At 43.0% G+C, this 19,047-nt stretch overlaps 1 protein-coding gene across 1 annotated transcript in view; it reads left to right on the top strand.

Moving 5' to 3' along the window:
• Positions 1 to 19,047, top strand: part of LOC113036185 (bifunctional heparan sulfate N-deacetylase/N-sulfotransferase 1) — a 48,947-nt gene that overhangs the window by 27,040 nt on the left and 2,860 nt on the right. The window contains exons 2-12 of the mRNA XM_026192339.2: positions 5,784 to 6,801; positions 9,296 to 9,778; positions 10,534 to 10,621; positions 11,015 to 11,169; positions 11,999 to 12,184; positions 13,355 to 13,483; positions 15,505 to 15,687; positions 16,133 to 16,229; positions 16,549 to 16,672; positions 17,540 to 17,714; positions 17,834 to 18,004. Coding sequence (XP_026048124.1) covers positions 6,256 to 6,801; positions 9,296 to 9,778; positions 10,534 to 10,621; positions 11,015 to 11,169; positions 11,999 to 12,184; positions 13,355 to 13,483; positions 15,505 to 15,687; positions 16,133 to 16,229; positions 16,549 to 16,672; positions 17,540 to 17,714; positions 17,834 to 18,004 — 2,337 coding nt within the window. The 5' untranslated portion in view covers positions 5,784 to 6,255. The remainder of the gene's footprint in view (positions 1 to 5,783; positions 6,802 to 9,295; positions 9,779 to 10,533; positions 10,622 to 11,014; positions 11,170 to 11,998; positions 12,185 to 13,354; positions 13,484 to 15,504; positions 15,688 to 16,132; positions 16,230 to 16,548; positions 16,673 to 17,539; positions 17,715 to 17,833; positions 18,005 to 19,047) is intronic.

Here is a 19,047-nt window from a genome sequence, read left to right on the forward strand (position 1 = left end):
TCATGTGCCCGTTTGTTGCTTTTAGATGTGCTTCAAAAGAAATATGAAAAATTCTTGCTTTTTGAAGTTTAATCTCTCTTAAGAAAGGGTAGGAGGCAGAATGCAAATGTGGAAATTTGCTCCGGCTTTGCTATTTACTGCTTGAGACTTGGGCATCTTGTAGCCGCGGACAGTCAGCATTTCGAAAATGTCAGGCTTTTGAGTGAGCCTTCTGAGCGAGCGTCGTGGACATCTCAGTTCTCAAATCAAAAACATGGCTGCCATCCCAGCCTCCCTCCCAATGTACTGTCAAAACTTCACCATAGTGGCTCTATTGTGTCTCATTTCTTAATCCCTTCAAGGTATCTCACACAGTAACAGAGCTGCCATAAGCACATTTGGTGCTGTTTGCAGATTAACAGGATTACAGATTATGGATTACACTAGCGTCATTCTTACCCATTTAACCTTGACGCATGCCCTGCTGAAAAATTTCAGGCCTTTGCAAACACAAGACCAAGTTCAGTGTTAGTGTTTGAACACGATACTTGGCAGTGTTGTCCAGGACTGAACGCAAACAAGCCTATCTACTATTGGAGTGTCTTGTGTGTGTTTGCGTATGTGGTCACACCAGCAGCCCTTCGATGAGGGTCCTATGGATTAGCGCCCTCACTGTTTTTCCTTCGCCACAGCTTCCATGCCTTTGAACGCAACCCAACTCCAGCGTTTCCATGGGAAACGTGCAGTTGCCAAGTCCTGTGGCGATTGAGCGCTGAGGGTCATCGTTTATTTCTGTCTGACAGGAGCAAAGGGGGCAGATTGGAGAGGGGACAGCAGGGGGGGAGAAGAGGGGGAACTGTTGGGTCCTGAGGGGATGTGGAGGGCCTAAATCTCCTTTAAAAGTTTATTTGTCCAAGGGATCGCCTACGGCGGAGTCTGACACTGGTTTGTTGGTGTTAATGTACCGACTGTCCTCGCAAATCCCTCAGACACTTAGTCGTATTCACACTTTAAAAGAAGTGCAGCAGCAGTGCCGGGGAGGGGGCAAAAAAGGGGGGGAGACGTGTGAAGCCGCATATGGTCGACCGTAGCGTTGTTTTTCCAGAGAGTTGTTACAGCTGAGGACTAGCCTCCATCCCCCTGCTCCTCTTTGTCTCTCATTAATCTAGCACTATGGCTCTGGCTTGTTTCCAGCGATGTAGAGCGAGCAGGTTTAAGTGACCACCCACCCTGAGGAAAAGCATCAGTCTGCCCCCGGTGTCACCTGCTAGTGTTTCTGCCTACATTTCACTCTGTCGCCTCGTGTCTATCAGCCGCTCTAAAATAATGAGCAAAGTGCTTTAATTGTAGTTTTCGAAGCGTCGGGATTGATGGTTATACTTTGGGATGAATCTCTCGCTAATTTCTCTTGTCTTGTACGAGTTGATCAACTTGTCCTTTCATTTGCTATTGTCTTTCATTTTTTCCTTTCTTACTACTCTGGTCTGCCACCTCTATTTAGGGAGGCTTTAGTCCACATGTGCAATTACAGAGTTCATATTTGGTCTGAGCTCTTTCCATCACCAAGAATGAAAAGGTTGGCTATGGGATCTGTGTTAGTCTCCTACTGCCGCTCCTTTATGCATGAGTTAGGACTCTGGCAGACTGGAACACCGTGGTGTCTGTGAACCCTTTTGGCTTCTCTTCACCTTACCCAATATGTCTGCTGGCTATACCGCTCATCAGCTTCTGCAAAGCATGAAATATTCATGTCCCCCTTGCTTTCTCCCTCTGCATTTTTGAATCTATTATTTTGAAGAAAGGAGCACAGGCACGTTTCCAGCTCTATCTCGGCCTCTTCCAAGGTATACGTAGCACATTAGGTGAGATGGGCATGCAGACATTTTGAGATCCATTAGCCATTATTCGGTTTAGGTGCTTTATCTTCAGCCCCATCATGGTCTAATGTATTGTACTCTCTATTTAACGGGTCTGACCTCACTGCTTCGCACTCAAGGCCTTGAGATTTCCCTTTATTTGTGTCTGCTTCTCTCACTCCGCCTCTCAGGCCTTCTCTTTCTCTCTGCCTTCTTCCTTTCTTCAGCTGTAGCTCACTGCATCGCAGTGTGAAGGTCAACATTGGGAGGCGGTCATCTCTACTGTGATTTGGGCAAGAAATGTGGTTTCCTGTGAGTCTGCTCAGTCTTTCCGCGCTGCCATTAGATCTGCTTCCAAGCCATGTTAACAGTGTCATTAAAGTCACAGCAGTGCTTATTGTCTCCCTGCAGACACGGCCAAAGATAGCATGTCTTCAGTCTGATTACACATTAACAGGAATTGACTTTAATATAGCTCTGATCGGGGCAGGCCACTATGGCTGGAAATGGAGAAATCTGAAAATATATACATCATTAGAAGGTTTATCATTTGGGGAGGAAACATTTTACTAATTAGCGTTCAACCAAACCGGTTAGGATTAATTTGTTTCTCTTTTTTGTTTCTTCCTGTTTTAAAAACAAATCTTTTGGCATTTGACTATTCGTCAGAACAAAATAAATCTTTAGTGTCCATGTTCTTAATAGACCACTATAAATGTGTTACTTTGTTGTTAAATCTACATTGTTGTTTCTCTTATCACAAATATTCTTGTGTATTTCAATGTTTCTTCCTGCATATCTGCTGACATACGCTCACCGGCCAGTTCATTAGGTACACGTTGGACCCCCTTTTGCCTTTAAAACTGGAAGCACTCCTCAGAGATTTTGGTCCATATTGACATGACAGCATCACACAGCTGCTGCTGAATTGTCAGCTGCACGTCCGCGATATAAATCTTGTAATGTAGATTCCTCCACATCCCAGAGGTGCTTTATTGGATTGACAATCTGGTGATTGTAGGGGTCATTTGAGTACAGTGAACTCATTGTCATGTTCAAGAAAGCAGTTTGAGATGATTTGAACTTTGTGAAATGGTGTCTTATCTTGCTTAAAGCAGCCATAAGTAGACTGCTTCACTATGCATAAAGGGATGGACATGGTTGGCAACAATACTGCCAAGAAAATAATCCCACACCTTTACTGCAATCAGCAGCCTGAACCAATACAAGGCATATATCCGTGCTTTTATGTTGTTTATGCCAAATTCTGACCCCACAATCTGAATGCTGCTGCAGAAATCAAGACTCATTTTTTTCTGTTCTTGTCTGATATGATTGATACCCGTTGTGGTCTTCTGCTGCTGTCGCCCATCTGCTTCCAGGTTGGATGTGTTGTGTATTCATCGATCTTCCTCTGCATACCTTTGTTGTAACAAGCAGTTATTTAAGTTGCTGTTCCCATCTTATCAGCTCACAGCAGCCTGGCCATTCTCCTCTGACCTCTGGCATCATGGCATTTTTCTCCCAGAGAGCTGCCACTCACTGGATATATTCTCTGTAAACTCTAGCGATGGTTGTGCGGGAAATTTCCAGTAGATCAGCAGTTTCTGAAATACTCAGACCAGCCCATCTGGCACCAACAACCATACCACATTTAAAGTAACTTAAATCACCTTTCTTCTCCATTTCAATAGTAAGTTTGAACTTCAGCCGGTATTCGCAATCATGCCTCTATGCTCATTGAACAAAACAACTTAGAGCTAGCTGCTTATTTAGTTTAATGTCCAATAGTACATTAAACTAAATAAGGTGAGCATATGCCAAAAGGCATATGCTCACATATTTAAAAGGAGGAAAACTATAAACTTACTATAATTTAAAACTAGGAACTCACTGTGGTGAGGTGAAAAGATACTACAACAGAGGACAAGGGGGGACAGCAAGTATATCTACACAGGAGGGTGATGGGGGGAGTGGAAACAGCTGCGGAGAATGAGACACCGTTAAACCAAATCACAGTGAACAAGACAAAGGAAGCAAAAGTAAAAACAAAGCACCAGGACTACAAACTCTCAAAGTAAAACAGGAACTGATGACTTAATGAGGAAAACATCATACACGAGACATGAATAAACTAAATGCAAGAGGCTTGACACGGGAGGGAGGAAAAGAGAACTAGACTAAATTCGCTAGGAGAAGGAATACAAGACATAATCTAAACCTCACACAACCCTGAGATCTCAATATATATCGAGTAAATAAACAAAACTAGAAAGTCCAAAAACTCAAATGCTGGGAAAACAAACCCATGACCATAAAACCATAACACATCATCGTGATACAATTTTAAGATCAAGTGAATAAGGTTTGTTGATTAATATTCTGGTCCTCATTATTGGAGCCATGTAGATTTCTGAAGCATCTTGACGCTGAGAAATCTAAAAAGAAAACTGTGCTTCTTTACAGTGGTAATAGTTGTCACCCTGGTCATGTCCTCTGCTTCACTGTTTCCATCAGGAGTCACTTCCTGTGGCTAATCATACTTTGATATGCTGTGGCACGAACCCTGGCTCCATAAGAAAGGAACAAACAAGGTACCCGGGGATCTTCAAGCAACCAGCTCTGTTGGTTTTTGTCTGCACCGCTGTGATATATTCTCTGAACACCCACTGTTTTTTTTCACGGCCTCTCTTTACATTAGTCTCTGCATCCCCATGAAGGGAGAAGTTGGACACGACTCAGAGAAAAAAGACGTGCAATTTCTTCCACAGATCTTGCAGGAGGCAGATTTAAGGCATCCTGTTAAGCTTAGCTGGAAGGATAGCCGGGGCAGAGACACTTGCCAGACCTTGATTCTCATTAAAAGGACACCGGATGCACTTGATTTTCTCCACTTTGGAATTCCGTTTGAGCCGAGCTCAGCGCGGCCACTTGTGTATTTTTGACGTTACTGCTTACTTTTAATTAAACCTAGGTTTATCGGGTTACCAATAAACCCTTTAATGGCATTATTACATCTACTTTATGTCCCCTTTGTGTCTTGCTGGGTTTCGTGGTCACTGTTTAATGTCTTCGGGTTGAGGGGTATGTGTCTCTAATGCAGCATCTATGGTTTTTACACAGGGATGTGTGCACGGTGCAATAGCTCTTCCCGCTTAATGGTCAGACCATTTTCCATGCAAAGGTAATGATGCTCCATCTCATTTCTCCACCAGGAGACTTAATGGAGAAATGATGTTTTTGTAAGTGACTCGCTCATACCATTCTCATGCTGGATGCTTTACTTTTCACACTTGGCTTGATGGAGGTTGCCTAAAGGGCTGGTATATTATGTTAGGTCTGCTGAGGGTATGGAAATGTATATAGAGTGTGATAAGGGATTTTTTCCAAGAGTAAAGGATCCTTTTGTTGCCAGGTCTGTCTGTCACTCCCATCCACTCCTCTGCTCTTGGATCGCTTCCCTTCCATCGGCTTGTTTTTCCTTTCTTCTCTCCGTTTTGGTTCCGATACTGTGCGGATTTGAGAGAAATAGAAGGCGAATGTCCCCATGGGTGATGGCTTCACTTGCACGCAGTCACACAATTCTGAGCTGAACTGGGAATTGGCTCACCCTGAAGCTTTGTCACTCAAATTTTGCCTATTGATTGTGTGGAGGCTGCGTGAGCGGGTGATTTGTGTGTGTGTGTGTGTGTGTTATGTTTGCACACACAGGGGTTAGGCGTGTGTGTGTGTGTAGGGGAAAACTGGCAGCTCTTACTTTGTGTAGGTGAATGCAAGGACTACTTTGGAGCGAACTTTTGGAGTGCTGGCACTGCCAGTATGCAACATCTCCCACACACGGCTAATCCCACTCAACAAAAGAACGGGATATGCTGTTTGTTCTATAGGAGCTGATGCTTGTGCTGTTAGAGTTTAACGCTATTTCCTTCTGTCTTGCCGTTTTTCTAGGTCAGGAGATTTAATCCTGGGGGAATGCTGTTGAGATGACCTGCGTGGCCTTTGTTTCCTCAAGAGATTATTCTCCAATCAAAAGAGTGGAGCAAAATCGAGCCAGGACATGCTTGACAGGTTTACATGATGGACAGGTGATGGAGTCTTCCATCATCTTTCTCCACCAGTGACTCGGCCTGCCAGCTCTCCCCGCGAGGCATAAGTGTGTACCAGCAGTCCAAGGCCCCTTATTTGTTTGCCATGGTGACATAAGCAGTGCTGCAATATGAGGGAGAACCAAAACCGCCTCATTTCTTTCTCCAGTAGCTCCTGCAGCTGCTATCTTAATGCTTCTTATATTTAGCTCCATAACAAGGCTGACCTTGCTCTGAGAATCCCCTGCTCGCTGTCCTCTATCCACACCGAGAGAGAGACTGTCCCCCAAGGTGTGCTGCTGAGCCGGCGCGGCAGAGCGGTGTGGCGTGAGACGATGCTGGGATGTGTGACCCGCCTCCGTCGGCAGGTCCGTCTCCTCCCCCTGCAGACCTCGCTGATACTTCTCTTCCTCTTCTGCACCGTCAGCGTCTTCATCTCAGCCTACTTCCTATATGGCGTCAAGCGGGAGCTGGAGCCATCAGGAGGGGGTGTATCCGGAGCCGAGGGAGCATCCGCCGACACCGATGACCCAAGGGTCACTCCATCCCGACTGCTGCCTTTGCGGCCTGTCTCAGGGGGCCCTGGGGCAGATCCTGGAGGGACAAGGACAGAACCTGTTGTCCTGGTGTTTGTGGAAAGCCAATATTCTCAACTGGGGCAGGAGATTGTGGCCATTTTGGAGTCTGGCCGATTCAGGTACCGGACTGAAATCTCTCCTGGCAAAGGGGACATGCCCACATTGACGGACAAAGAAAAGGGGCGTTTTACACTTGTTATTTATGAGAACATTCTCAAGTATGTCAACTTGGACGCCTGGAACCGAGAGCTGCTGGACAAATACTGTGTGGAATATGGAGTAGGCATCATTGGCTTCTTCAAGGTTAGGACAACACCACACTCCTTCTGCCTCCCCCTTTCTCTCCCCTCTCTCACTCACACCTTCTGCCCTGTCCATCTGGCTCCACCGTCTCTAAGGAGATGGGATTCACAGAGTTGGAAAGACCTGCCTGGTTCAATATCACTCTGTCCCACGGCAGTGTCTTCTGTCTCTCTTATGTTCTCTGTATCAATGTTTTTCTTTATTCTGCAATCTGGCCTTCTTCTCTTTTCTTCCTCAGTGTCTTATTTCTCTGCTTTGTTTTAACCTACACATGCATTCCCCAGCCTCCTTCTCCCTCTGTGTTTCTCTCATGCTCTCTCCTTTTTCCTCTAGATCAGTAAATCCGTAGATGCTTATGTTTGCCCAAGGCCAGCTTTTTTTTTCTTTCTTCTAAGGTGTTATGGTTTTAATCACCATTTCTGAGCCATGTACAGAAGATCTAGAGATGTAGAAGAAATTTTAGGCAGGTCATGGTTTCCTGGCAGAATTTACCACAAGGAGAAAGAGAAAGCAACCAGTACACTTACACATCTGCATGATTGATGTCGTTGTCCCGTTTTGGCCTTTCCTTGATGGATATCAGCGAGTTTGTTACATACACATGAAGTCCACTACAGACGCAGATGCATTGCTTCTAATTAGACTCCAGCTGTACAACAGTGGACTTGCATCTGCTCTGCATCTGTAATTAGCTTTGGCTACTTTTTTCATGTAGCCCTACAAAGTTTATTTGGATTATTTGTGATTTACAACTCTGTGTTGTTTACAGTTAAAACTCTACAGGGTTCACATGACCGTGAACACGAGTAGCATGTCTCCAGAGTTTTGCACACTGTAGAATTTCCCGTATAGCAAACATGATATGGTATGTTTTTGGTCATGTGTAGTCTGTGCAGAATAAAATAGTTGTTTTTTTAAATGAAATAAAATATTTCGACTGATATAGTGGCTGATATTAGCCATTTGCCAATATATCGATATTGTTTTCTCATATTAATAAAGACTCATAAATAACTACATCTAACAACTGTTAGGGAAATCATAAAAATTCTGTGTATTAGTGAGGCTTCATCTCCTTCATAAAGCACGCCTGATATATGGAAAAGGAAATTGATGTTGCATGTGTGCTTGTTTATTTTTCTACATATTAGGTGCTGATAAGATAAAATACAAAGAAAAATAAATACAATTAGATAGTTAAGCATTGCAATAGTTGTTATCTACAGCCTCGGGGTAATTTAACTCCAAATGATGCGGGGCAAAAGAAGCCAGAATGAACGAATGGTTAAAGAAAATCAGCTGATTTGTTTTTTATTAGATTTTTAAAACTACTAAATATGATCAGAGATGTAACGTATAGTTTGCACACATGAATGGGAAAAACGGTGACGTGACACCACGCAGTTTGTGTTAGTGTCAACTTTTCTCGCTAACACCCACGCGCTGTTTTGTATTTCTAAAGGAAGACTTAAGTTGTGCAACATGAAGTGACTGTAAGTAATCATACAGCAAATCAAGCGAATACACTTTTTGTCACGTGTAGTCTGCGGAGAATAAAATGCTCCTTTTCAATGAAATTCGAGCTTGACTGAAATGTTGGCCAAGTTTTCTGCCCTGTCGGCATCGGCCACGAACACAACGGCAAACGGCTGATTGGAGCAGAGTCGGGCGGAGCGTAAACGAGTAATCCACGACATAAACAAGATTATATTTAAATGGTTTCCTTATGGTTTGTTAATAGGGACTCATAAATGACTGCACATACCAAACGTTAGGGAAAGGCGTTTATATTTTGTGCATCTAAAAGAAAAAAAAATCTGACTTTTAAATCACCAAATATTTGTAATTTTGTCAATCTCAAAAATCTAATGTCAGACAGGCTCTAAATGCAGTCTACCTCACAGAGCAGGCCTAATTTGTAATTAGTATTTGTATCACTTTCTTCATATTAGTTTCTGATAAGATGTGATGAAAAGAAAAATCAATTAGATGACATGGGTAATCACTTTATTTACATCCACAGCCTCGAGGTAAATGAGTGTAACAAATGAACGTTTCTTTAGATATAATCACCATCATGTGGACACTGCACAGTGTATATTAGTGTTAATGTTTCTAACTAACACCCAAACACTGTGTTGAAATTCTAAGGAAGAGTTATGTTGAAGTGCAAGATGAAGTAAGAGAGAATCAGGGAATGGCAAGTTTTGGCGGGGAAATTTCATTAAGCCTTTGCTGAAGTCTCAGTCTCAGAGTCTTTGAGAACACAGCAGGAGGTTATTCGTTTTGACTGCAATCTCAGGGCATAGCAGATTGAGCATAGCAGGTAGAAGCTGCCTCATGCCTTCACGTTTGAGCAGGCCTGACATTCCTTATTTCACACATGACTGGAGAAATTGGGGAATTATTTCCAATGCATTTCTGTCTTCATCACTCCAGTGTATGATGAATCTGTGTGATTTCTCTCTCGTCTCTGTCTCTCTGTGTTGATCAGGCCAATGAAAACAGCCTGCTCAGTGCACAGCTGAAAGGCTTCCCCCTCTTTCTTCACTCTAACCTGGGTCTGAAGGACTGCACGGTCAACCCCAAGTCCCCGCTTCTCTTTATCACTCGATCTGGGCAGCCGCTGCCAGGTCCTCTCCCCGGAGATGACTGGACCGTCTTTCAGTCCAACCACTCAACATACGAACCCGTGTTACTGGCCAAGACCCAATCAGCTGAGAGCGTCGCGTCGATGGGGCAGAATGCTGCTCTGTTGCCGTCAGTGGTGCAGGACCTGGGGCTTCACGACGGCATCCAGAGGGTCTTGTTCGGCAACAATCTGGCTTTCTGGCTGCACAAGCTGGTGTTTGTGGACGCTGTGGCCTTTTTGACAGGGAAGCGACTCTCGCTTTCTCTGGAGCGCTACATCCTTGTGGATATAGATGACATCTTTGTGGGCAGAGAGGGTACCCGCATGAAGGTGCCTGACGTAAAGGTGAGTTTGTGTTTCAAAGTGCTAAAAAAAGAAAAACATCTTCTCAGAATAGTAACTGAACCCACTTATCTATTCATCAGCCGCTGTTTTTCAACAGCCCTTTGCTGGAAAATAAAAAATTGCCTCACACATAGCATGTTCTACCCTCTGCCAGTCATACAGAAACCCCTTCTTCTCACTCCTCTACTCCTTTTGAATGCATTCGTCCCAGTAGGCTGCTCAAAGCTGACAGGCCCCACTGCTCACACTGTCACAGAAGCTCCACAGCAATGAATATTTCAGGGGCCCAGAGACATACAAAGAATGTTGAAAAGCTCCTTGCTTGCGTCCCCTCAGAGCAGAACAGGCTCGCCTCACATGTGGAGGCAGAGGGTATGAGAAAAAGTTATGGAAGAGGCATCAAGGCCCCCCTCACTGGCAGCGCAGCAGCTAGCTTTTAGAGACGCATCACACCCTGACATGATGGAGAAATCTGAGCGAGAGAGAGGGGGTGTGCACTGGGAGCCTCATCCAGCACGGAGATCAAATGAAACAAACACCCGAATCAGAGGAGAGCAAAATATCAAACAGAATGGAGGAGAGGAGTGAGGCAACTGGGAGTGGATGCTGGATGTTTACCGAAAGAAACTTTCAGAATAAAATATGCATGTGGGCACAAGACCGAACGGGTGTTCGCGCTTTCTCATTAATGCGCTCGTGCACCGGTTTCAGCGCATCGTGTATTGACTCACCCTCCTCTCCTCCTACTGTTTCAGGCCCTGCTGGAGACACAGAGGGAGCTGCGCACCCATGTGCCCAACTTCACCTTCAATCTGGGCTTCTCAGGGAAATTCTTTCACGCTGGTGAGATGCAACCCGACGAGAACTTTTGCCAGTTGCTGAGATAAACTAAAATAAATAAAACTTCAAGCTGGTGAAGTCGTGATTCATATTCTTTAATTTTGCTTCTCCTCTCTGTCCTCTCTGTCATGCCCTGACTTTGTCCATTTCCTGCTTCTCATTTCTCAAATGCTTCCTTCTAATATTTGAACTCTGTCTCTCCCTTTGCCTTGCTGACTTTCATTTCCTCTCCCTGTCATCACTCGCTCCATTTTACCTTTGCCTCTTCTTTGTCATCTCCCATTTTTATATCTTCAATTTCCTCATAACCCACCGCCCCTCATTTTTGCGCTAACCCCGTTCATCTCCCTCCATCTCCCCCTCTTCCTTTCCCATGCTATTCTCTCTTACGTCCAGGATCTGATGAGGAGGACCTGGGAGATGACCTGCTGCTTTCCTATGTGAAGGATTTCTGGTGGTTTCCTCACATGTGGAGCCACATGCAGCCCCATCTATTTCATAACCAGTCCGTGCTGGCCGAGCAGATGTTGCTCAACAAGAAATTTGCCATGGTGAGTCAGCTTGGGGGTAAAGGTCACATCGCTGTTTTGAGTAAACACAGTGATCGGCCTTATCTTTTGCATATCCTGCTGTTTTGATTTAAATAGGCAGTCTCGGACGAGCTGGTGACGTTTTTGCAAGTAAAAAAACCCAAAAACAATAAAGATTGAAGCTCACTTCAGTTAGCGGCACACGTGCCTCGAGCAGCTGTTTTGTCTGTAATACAAAAGGGCATCTGGTGCATCTGTGCCTGTAGCCAAAAAAAAGTCTTGCGTTGTTTTGATTAAGAATGCAAAACTAGTGCAATTTTAATCAGATGTGAAGATTCGGACCTGCATGTCTTCTGTGCAAGAAGACGCTGTGGAAGTAGGCTTGCTGAGGCGTCGTTCGGCTCTTATCTAATATCTCGCTGTGGCTGCTCTTTCCTTCCTCACTGCTCGCTCACTCACTCCTCAAACAGAGACGCATAAAAATGAACTTGTTCAAAAAGAATGATTTCCATCTCCACTAACAATGTTAGCACGTGCGACGCATCTTCTATGACCCCTTTAACAGTTAAAAAACAAGTCTAAGATTTAACTGCACAGCAGCAACGGGAAATTATAGGTTTGGTAGAGCTCTTAAATGGTGTAATATGAGCAACAGAACAGCGAGCCCGTTATTAGTTGCATAAATTTGCACATGCTGCATTGTTTTCCTGTGAATTCCTTCTGCTTATACAGTCAGTGTGAATACAGCAAAGAAAACGCAGACACCCTTTTCAAATTCAGACAATTCTCAATATCCCCAGAGCTTGACGGGTGTCGTTAAACCTCGCCTCGTTTTCTTTTTCATCCCCAGGAGCAGGGGATCCCCACTAACATGGGCTACGCGGTGGCTCCTCACCACTCGGGCGTTTACCCTGTGCACATACAGCTGTACGACGCCTGGAAGAAGGTGTGGGGCATCAAGGTGACCAGCACAGAAGAGTACCCGCATCTAAAGCCTGCTCGCTTCCGGCGAGGTTTCATCCATAGCGGCATCAGTGTAAGGCAACTTTTCATACACCCAGGCATTCGAAAAAGCCTCGTTATCTTCTTACCTCTGGCTTGTTAGCTTTCTCTCCACTTGGCTTTTCAACATCCATTACCTTCTGAGCCAATAATCCCTTTCAGGGGGCTCTTCTACTATTTATCTTCTACTATTTACATATTTTATCACTCCCCCCTCCTCCTTCAGTTCTTTTATATTTATTCCTCTCTTATGACCAACTCTCTTTTCAACCTGTTCTTTTGCCCCTCATCTACTGCTCTCAGCGTGCCCGCTTTTCCTAGATGATAATTGTGATGACAGTGTTATTATTTTCCATCTTTGGAATCAGGAGTCCTGCAAAAGGCCAGTCCTGCTTGGTTGTATTTCCTATCGAGTGCCAAATGATAATGTAGTCAAGTGAACCAGTCTTGCATGAGACACCTGTCTAGATTGCGCTGCCTAGGAGGCCTCAGCAGCATAATGGAGACTGACATCCTTGGCAACAGCATAGCGAGTGTCTGCATACAGCAATCATTGAAATGTCAGCACTCCCTCCTCCAAAAAAAAAACCAGAAAGAAAAATACACTTGACTTTATTCAGCTTCGGATCCGAGTTGGTGCTGAAGAGAGCAAAATTAAAGATGAATAGAATACATTCAGGAGGTTTTAAAAGGTGGGTGGGTGAAGGGGGGATCTTATCCATTTCTTTCCCAGGTTGACCTTCACTGCTGATAAGAGGCAGTGCAGCCTCAGTCCAGTTGCTTTGTAGTGCTGGCATTCAGTCAGCCTGTGTGGTCCCACAGTTCTGTTCCTGTCCTTGAGATAGAGCAGTCTGAATGGACAGTCTCCACTGCTTACTGATGATTGATATTCAGTTCCCCTGACACTCCAAACTGTAAACGCATTTCCATGAATTTCCATATAGACTCGGAGTGAATAAGAGGTTTGCCTTGGCTAGATGAGCTGCATAATATGAATGTTATTGGAAGCAAACAATGTGTGGGGTAACTGCTTGGAGTACTGACAGCTTCGCTCTGCTCTCAGCGGAGGGCTGATGGTGTGTATTTATTTGTGACAATGCACTTCTCATGATCCTTTTTTTTTTTAACGTGAGTGTGTAACTTCATTCCCTTTTTGTTTCCTCGCTCTTGGTTTGGTGACTTTGTGTTTTTGTTCGTGTCGCAGGTGCTGCCCAGACAGACCTGTGGTCTTTTCACGCACACTATCTTCTACAAAGACTACCCGGGCAGTCCGAATGAGCTGGACAAGCTCATCAATGGTGGAGAGCTCTTCCTCACTGTTCTTCTGAACCCCGTGAGTCAATTACACATCCGCACAGCACCTCGATAGTCTTGCGAGCTTGGAAAAACCGTTTTACTGACGGTGTAAATTGAAATTTAAACGAGGGACGGGACAATGACTAGTCGGTGAGTCACACAGGGATGTCTGCATCAAGCGCACTCTTTTTTTTTTACTCTGCTGCGAAAGCTTCTGTCGCTGGAGCAAAAACAGTGTTGAGAATTCGTTGTGTTTGTCAGCATGTTTTGTTTGAGATGATATAAATGGGTTAGTCTGGTCTGAAGATAATTTTTGCAAGGCTTTACTTTTTAAGTGAGACTTGTTTGTGTCACATAATTATAAAGTGTTGTTTCAACAGTTTTTTTTTCTTTTTTTAAACTGCCACTTCCTCTTTTGCTCGAAACCTTTTCCCTCATACTGCGTATAATTAACTGTGATCCAGGAAAAGTTCATCTGAAGGTTTTAGTGGCTTATTGAGAACTGGGGCAGCATGCTCTAATATTTAAAGTCTATTATACTGTATAGTGATAGTAATGAATGTCAGAGTCATTCATCTGTGATTAATATGTTTATTTTTATTTTTTTAATAATGTAGTGCAAAAGTCTCGAACCACCCCTCATTTCTTTATATTTTGCTAGGAAAATGCAGTAAAGCATAAATAGAAAATAGTATCCGGGGCAAAACCACAGTTTGTACAATTTGAAAACATGCGGAGGTCAAATTTTAGACTGACCACATCAGGCAAAACATTGTTAGGCAAGCTCTGTTGTCATCTTTTTTTATGTAGTTTTCAGGAAAAGCTCTCCAGGCTTCTCGAAAGACATTCAAAGCTCATTTTGGGGTGTTGGCTGTGTTTTGCTATGTCCTTTGTTAAGATGTTCCCACACTGTTTCAATAATATTGAGGTCTGGACCAATCCATGACTGATAGTGCTGCATTTTTTGTTTTTGTTTTTCTGACCGTTTACTGCATTGGTCCATTCGTTTGCGTTTCTTGTCATGCTGAAAAGGGAAGCTGTTGCCAATCAGATGCTTTCTGGATGCTATCACATGGTGGATCCAAATCTGTCGATACATTTCTGTGTTCATAGTTCACTTTTGACAAGAGCCCAGCCCCTCGAACCATGACAGAGTCTCCATTGTGTTGGGCTCCTGACCCCCTCCGTACGTCTCAAGAGTGATTTGAAATTAAAAAAAATTATGTTTCAGTTCATCACCCTGTAAGACCTTTTGTCACCTTTTTTCAGTTCAGTTCTTGGGTAATTTTGCTTACCATTTTTGCTTACCACTTCTTCTTTTGTCTTTCAGTTATCTAGTTTCCTTAAACTGTTTTGTTATGTTTTGCTTTGGGGTTTTCAAAGAACACACTGTACACTGTGGTGAGGTATGCCGATAGCTCTTTGGAAATCACATTTGTGTTGCAAGAATACTATTTTACTTGTGTAAAACTCTTTTATCTTGCACATTTTTGCACAAAGTAACAAAGTGCCTGAAGATGCACTTCAAAACTGCTAAGTTGCCTTATGTTATGTGTAGGCTCGACTGGTTCATCACTTGAGTTCGGGGCCTTTTTGTGCTTGAATGATTCATAGGTCAGTGTTTAGTGTCATTCCTCTGAGAACATTCCTCTGATAATGGTAAGAAAAAGTGAAAGACCTTCATAAAACCTTGCAATAAAATCTGGCTACTTGGAAGCAAAATATTTTTCTAAAAGACAGGTGGCTCAAGACTTTTTCACAGTACTGTAGTACTGTTGGCAAAGTGTGCTCATAATAATGTACCAGAGTTAGGATTTGCTTTTGTTTGACATAGGCAGACATTTCTCACTTGAAAAGCTGGACTCACTAAATGTTTGTCATTTTCTGTTCATGAACTAATCAATTAATCAACTAATTGTTTTATTTCCTGTCAAATTCACATAATCACAGACAGTTACATAATGTACACAGTTTACCACGTTTTCAGTTCAGACCATATTTTGTTTGTCTTCTTCCCCTTTTATAACTCTCTCTCCACGTTTCCCTCTCCGTTCGCAGATCAGCATCTTCATGACCCATTTGTCCAACTATGGGAACGACCGCCTCGGCCTATACACCTTCAAAAGCCTGGTCATGTTTGTCAAAACATGGACCAACCTGAAAATGCAGACCCTGCCGCCTGTCCAGCTGGCTCAGAAGTACTTCAGCCTGTTCCCATCTGAGAGAGATCCCCTCTGGCAGGTGAAAAGAACATACTGAGTGTAATATTCCTTATTTTTTATATTTTACTGAAACTCACAAAGGAGGGACGATTCCAGAACCTGCTCCAAGTCTGCGCACGTATTCTTAGAGCTATGAAAATGAGAAAAACAGCATATGTTCACAGTGGCAGCTATTGCATAGCTTAATGAGCAGGCTAGATACAATTACAGCCCATTACGGGGGTATCATCCTTGCTGTAGTCAGTATACACCATATATCACCACCGCACAGGCCTATCGCAATTGTTGAGATTTGCAACACTGCAACGTGTAGTTAGATTTTCCCAAGTTAGGCCGTGTCATAAATCAAGCAAAGCCTGTGCGTAATACCTTAATGATGGCCACTTCACCATTTGGTTGCTCTCATATCTGTTAAAAATTTGTAACACTGGATGTTTTTTCAATGTGTTTTCTGTTGGCTACAGGATCCTTGCGAGGACAAAAGGCACAAGGACATCTGGTCCAAAGAGAAAACATGTGACCGCTTCCCCAAACTGCTCGTCATTGGTCCTCAGAAGACAGGTGAGAAGCAGTACTTCAACACCCTCTACAGGACATAGCTAGAAGTGATTAAATGTGACGATTGCCATTGTTATTGTATCTTTATTTCAGACATATACAGAAAAAACAATATATACATGTTTAGCTTTACTCAGTACATTCAGCCATTCAGTTCAAAAGCAGAAGTTATCTTATGAGAGGTTGTCACCGTGGTTGACTGTAGATGTCTGTTACATTACACTTAAATCTGCTTTCTAATTATATTGTTAGAGACTTCCTCTTTCTTCCTCTCACCATCTTCATCATGTCAGTGACGCTTGCTGTGCTGTTCTTCACTCAGGGACAACAGCACTCTACCTGTTTCTTGGCATGCACCCTGATCTGACCAGTAACTACCCCAGCAAGGAGACTTTTGAGGAGATCCAGTTCTTCAATGGGCATAACTACCACAGAGGCATTGACTGGTATGTATTTTTACACTCGCCTCTTTTTTGTGCAGTGGGAAGTAACACTTCACGAGTCAGAAATATCCCCATAATATAATTAATGTTCACATTTTTTCACCCCACCCCCCCCTTGTCTGGTGTGATGCTGCAGCATCGAAGCAACTGACAGCAACTGTTCACAGTGCTCTTAATTTAACATCCCTCTTCGGCGTGTTGGCATATACGCTGGACTGTGAGTGGAAAAAGGCAGTTTTCACTTGTAATTATAGTCACAGTTGCTTCACAACTTTGCTGCACCTGCATCTGGAGTTACGTTCTCCCATATGTGTAGGTAGGAGCACAGGTTAGATCATTTGCAGTTAAATCAAAAGAAAAAAAAACACAAAGTGGCAACGGCAGTGAACAATTTATTTTCACTTTGTTAGTAAAAAGCAAAAAAAAAAAAAAAAAAAGCAAACGACGCCACCTCACAACAACAAATCCACTCATTTGTGACATTGCCGAGAGCAAGACCAGCAACGCAATTAACACCCATTCATCTAAAAAAAAGTCACTGTTTTGAGTTTCCTGCAGGTTTAATTGACTTCGAGCAGCATTAAAGTGAAGCTTCACGCGCCACTGCAGACAATCTGAAAACAATCCAACACAAAATTTACTTGGCAGGCTGGAAATTTCTATGAGTGGGCTGCCCAAATATTAACATTGTATAACACTATAGAGTGATGGTTTTTTTGTACTCGGGGTGCCAAGCTGTTGTGCATGGTCAATCACCCACACAGTGAACAGAGAAATAATCCTTATCTGCAGGTTGCAAATTGGACCAGATCAACTCTGGCTGCTTGTAATTTTTTTGCTGTGTTTTTGTGTGTTTTTTTAATGCATTAGGTATATGGAATACTTCCCTCTGCCTTCCAATACTAGCTCAGACTACTACTTTGAGAAGAGTGCTAACTACTTTGACTCTGAGGTGGCAGCTCAGAGGGCTGCAGCTCTCCTACCCAAAGCCAAGATCATCACCATCCTCATCAGCCCAGCAGACAGAGCTTACTCGTGGTACCAGGTTGGTGACCTGCTACTCCACTAATCTCCAAACTTTTGAATAAACGCTGCTGTATTATAGTTAGAGAATTATTTCATCCCAATTAAAATACTCTCTTCACCTTTTGTGTCTGTATGCAGCACCAAAGAGCCCACGATGACCCAGTGGCATTGAAATATTCTTTCCACAACGTCATCACTGCAGGGCGTGATGCTCCTGTCAAACTACGGGTCCTCCAGAATCGCTGTCTGGTGCCAGGCTGGTATGCCATCCATCTGGAGCGCTGGCTTAATTTCTACCACTCCAGCCAGGTACCGAGGGGAGGATGCTTTGTTTAGTGGGGGGGAAATGTGCAGATGCACCCAAAGTCATTATAACAAACTAAAACAATGCTAGATGTGAAAAAACTTTACCACTACTATGAAAAAATAAAGATAACTACCTGAAAAGGTTTTGTGGACTTTGAACACTAACAAAAATAAAATAAGAATACAGAATAATTGAATATTTCTGTCCTTCTATTATTTATTAATTTGGCAAAACTTTAAACTAAAACAAGCAAACACACTTAAACTAAACTGAAATAAAATCAAAGAATAAAAATGCTAAACTAATTACAAAGTATACAACTAATTTAATAGTTGAATTTAAATGAATTTAACACTCAGGTTGTATAAATGTAGGTATGGTAAATCACTTGTGGTAAGGGTGGCTTGTTCTCTCTTTGGTATTCCTCATAGTCAGTGTTTCAAATGCGGGTGACCTTGAAGAAAGAGAGCTGCTCTTTGGGGACACTCAACAGCAAAGTGAACACTTGTTGCTCAAAATCTCTAAGCTGCACAATGAGTCGGGATTAACTGTGAGCGTCATTACTGAACAAGAACGTCCATAAGAGTCAGCTCTGGTGGATTCTGGCTAACAGATCATTATATTCAGACTTGTAGGTCTAAAATATGATCATTTATAATAAATAATACTTCTAAAGCTTGACTAATATATTGGCCAATATGTTAGTCCTATTGAGAAATTAGAATTTAAAAAATAAAGAAGTGGCTGGAGGATCTCTCTTCAACCATGTTTATAGTGTTCGTGTTCATAGTTTGCTCACTAGAGGGAACTACACAACTTTCCTGTCCGTGACACGTTTCCACACGCCAAACAACCAGCTGGTCCAAGCAGAGTTGGGCAGATCGTAAAGCACAATTTCATGTGAAGTTTAAATAAGATATGTTTTTTATTTCATTGCCATATTATCCTAGTAAAGACTCATAATTAACTACGCATATCAAACTTTATGGAAATCTGTTTATGCGTCATATGAAAGGAAATATCGGCCGATAAACCTGATTCTTAA

The sequence above is a fragment of the Astatotilapia calliptera genome, chromosome 2 (assembly GCF_964374335.1).
Source record: "Astatotilapia calliptera chromosome 2, fAstCal68.1, whole genome shotgun sequence".
Lineage (NCBI taxonomy): Eukaryota > Metazoa > Chordata > Actinopteri > Cichliformes > Cichlidae > Astatotilapia > Astatotilapia calliptera.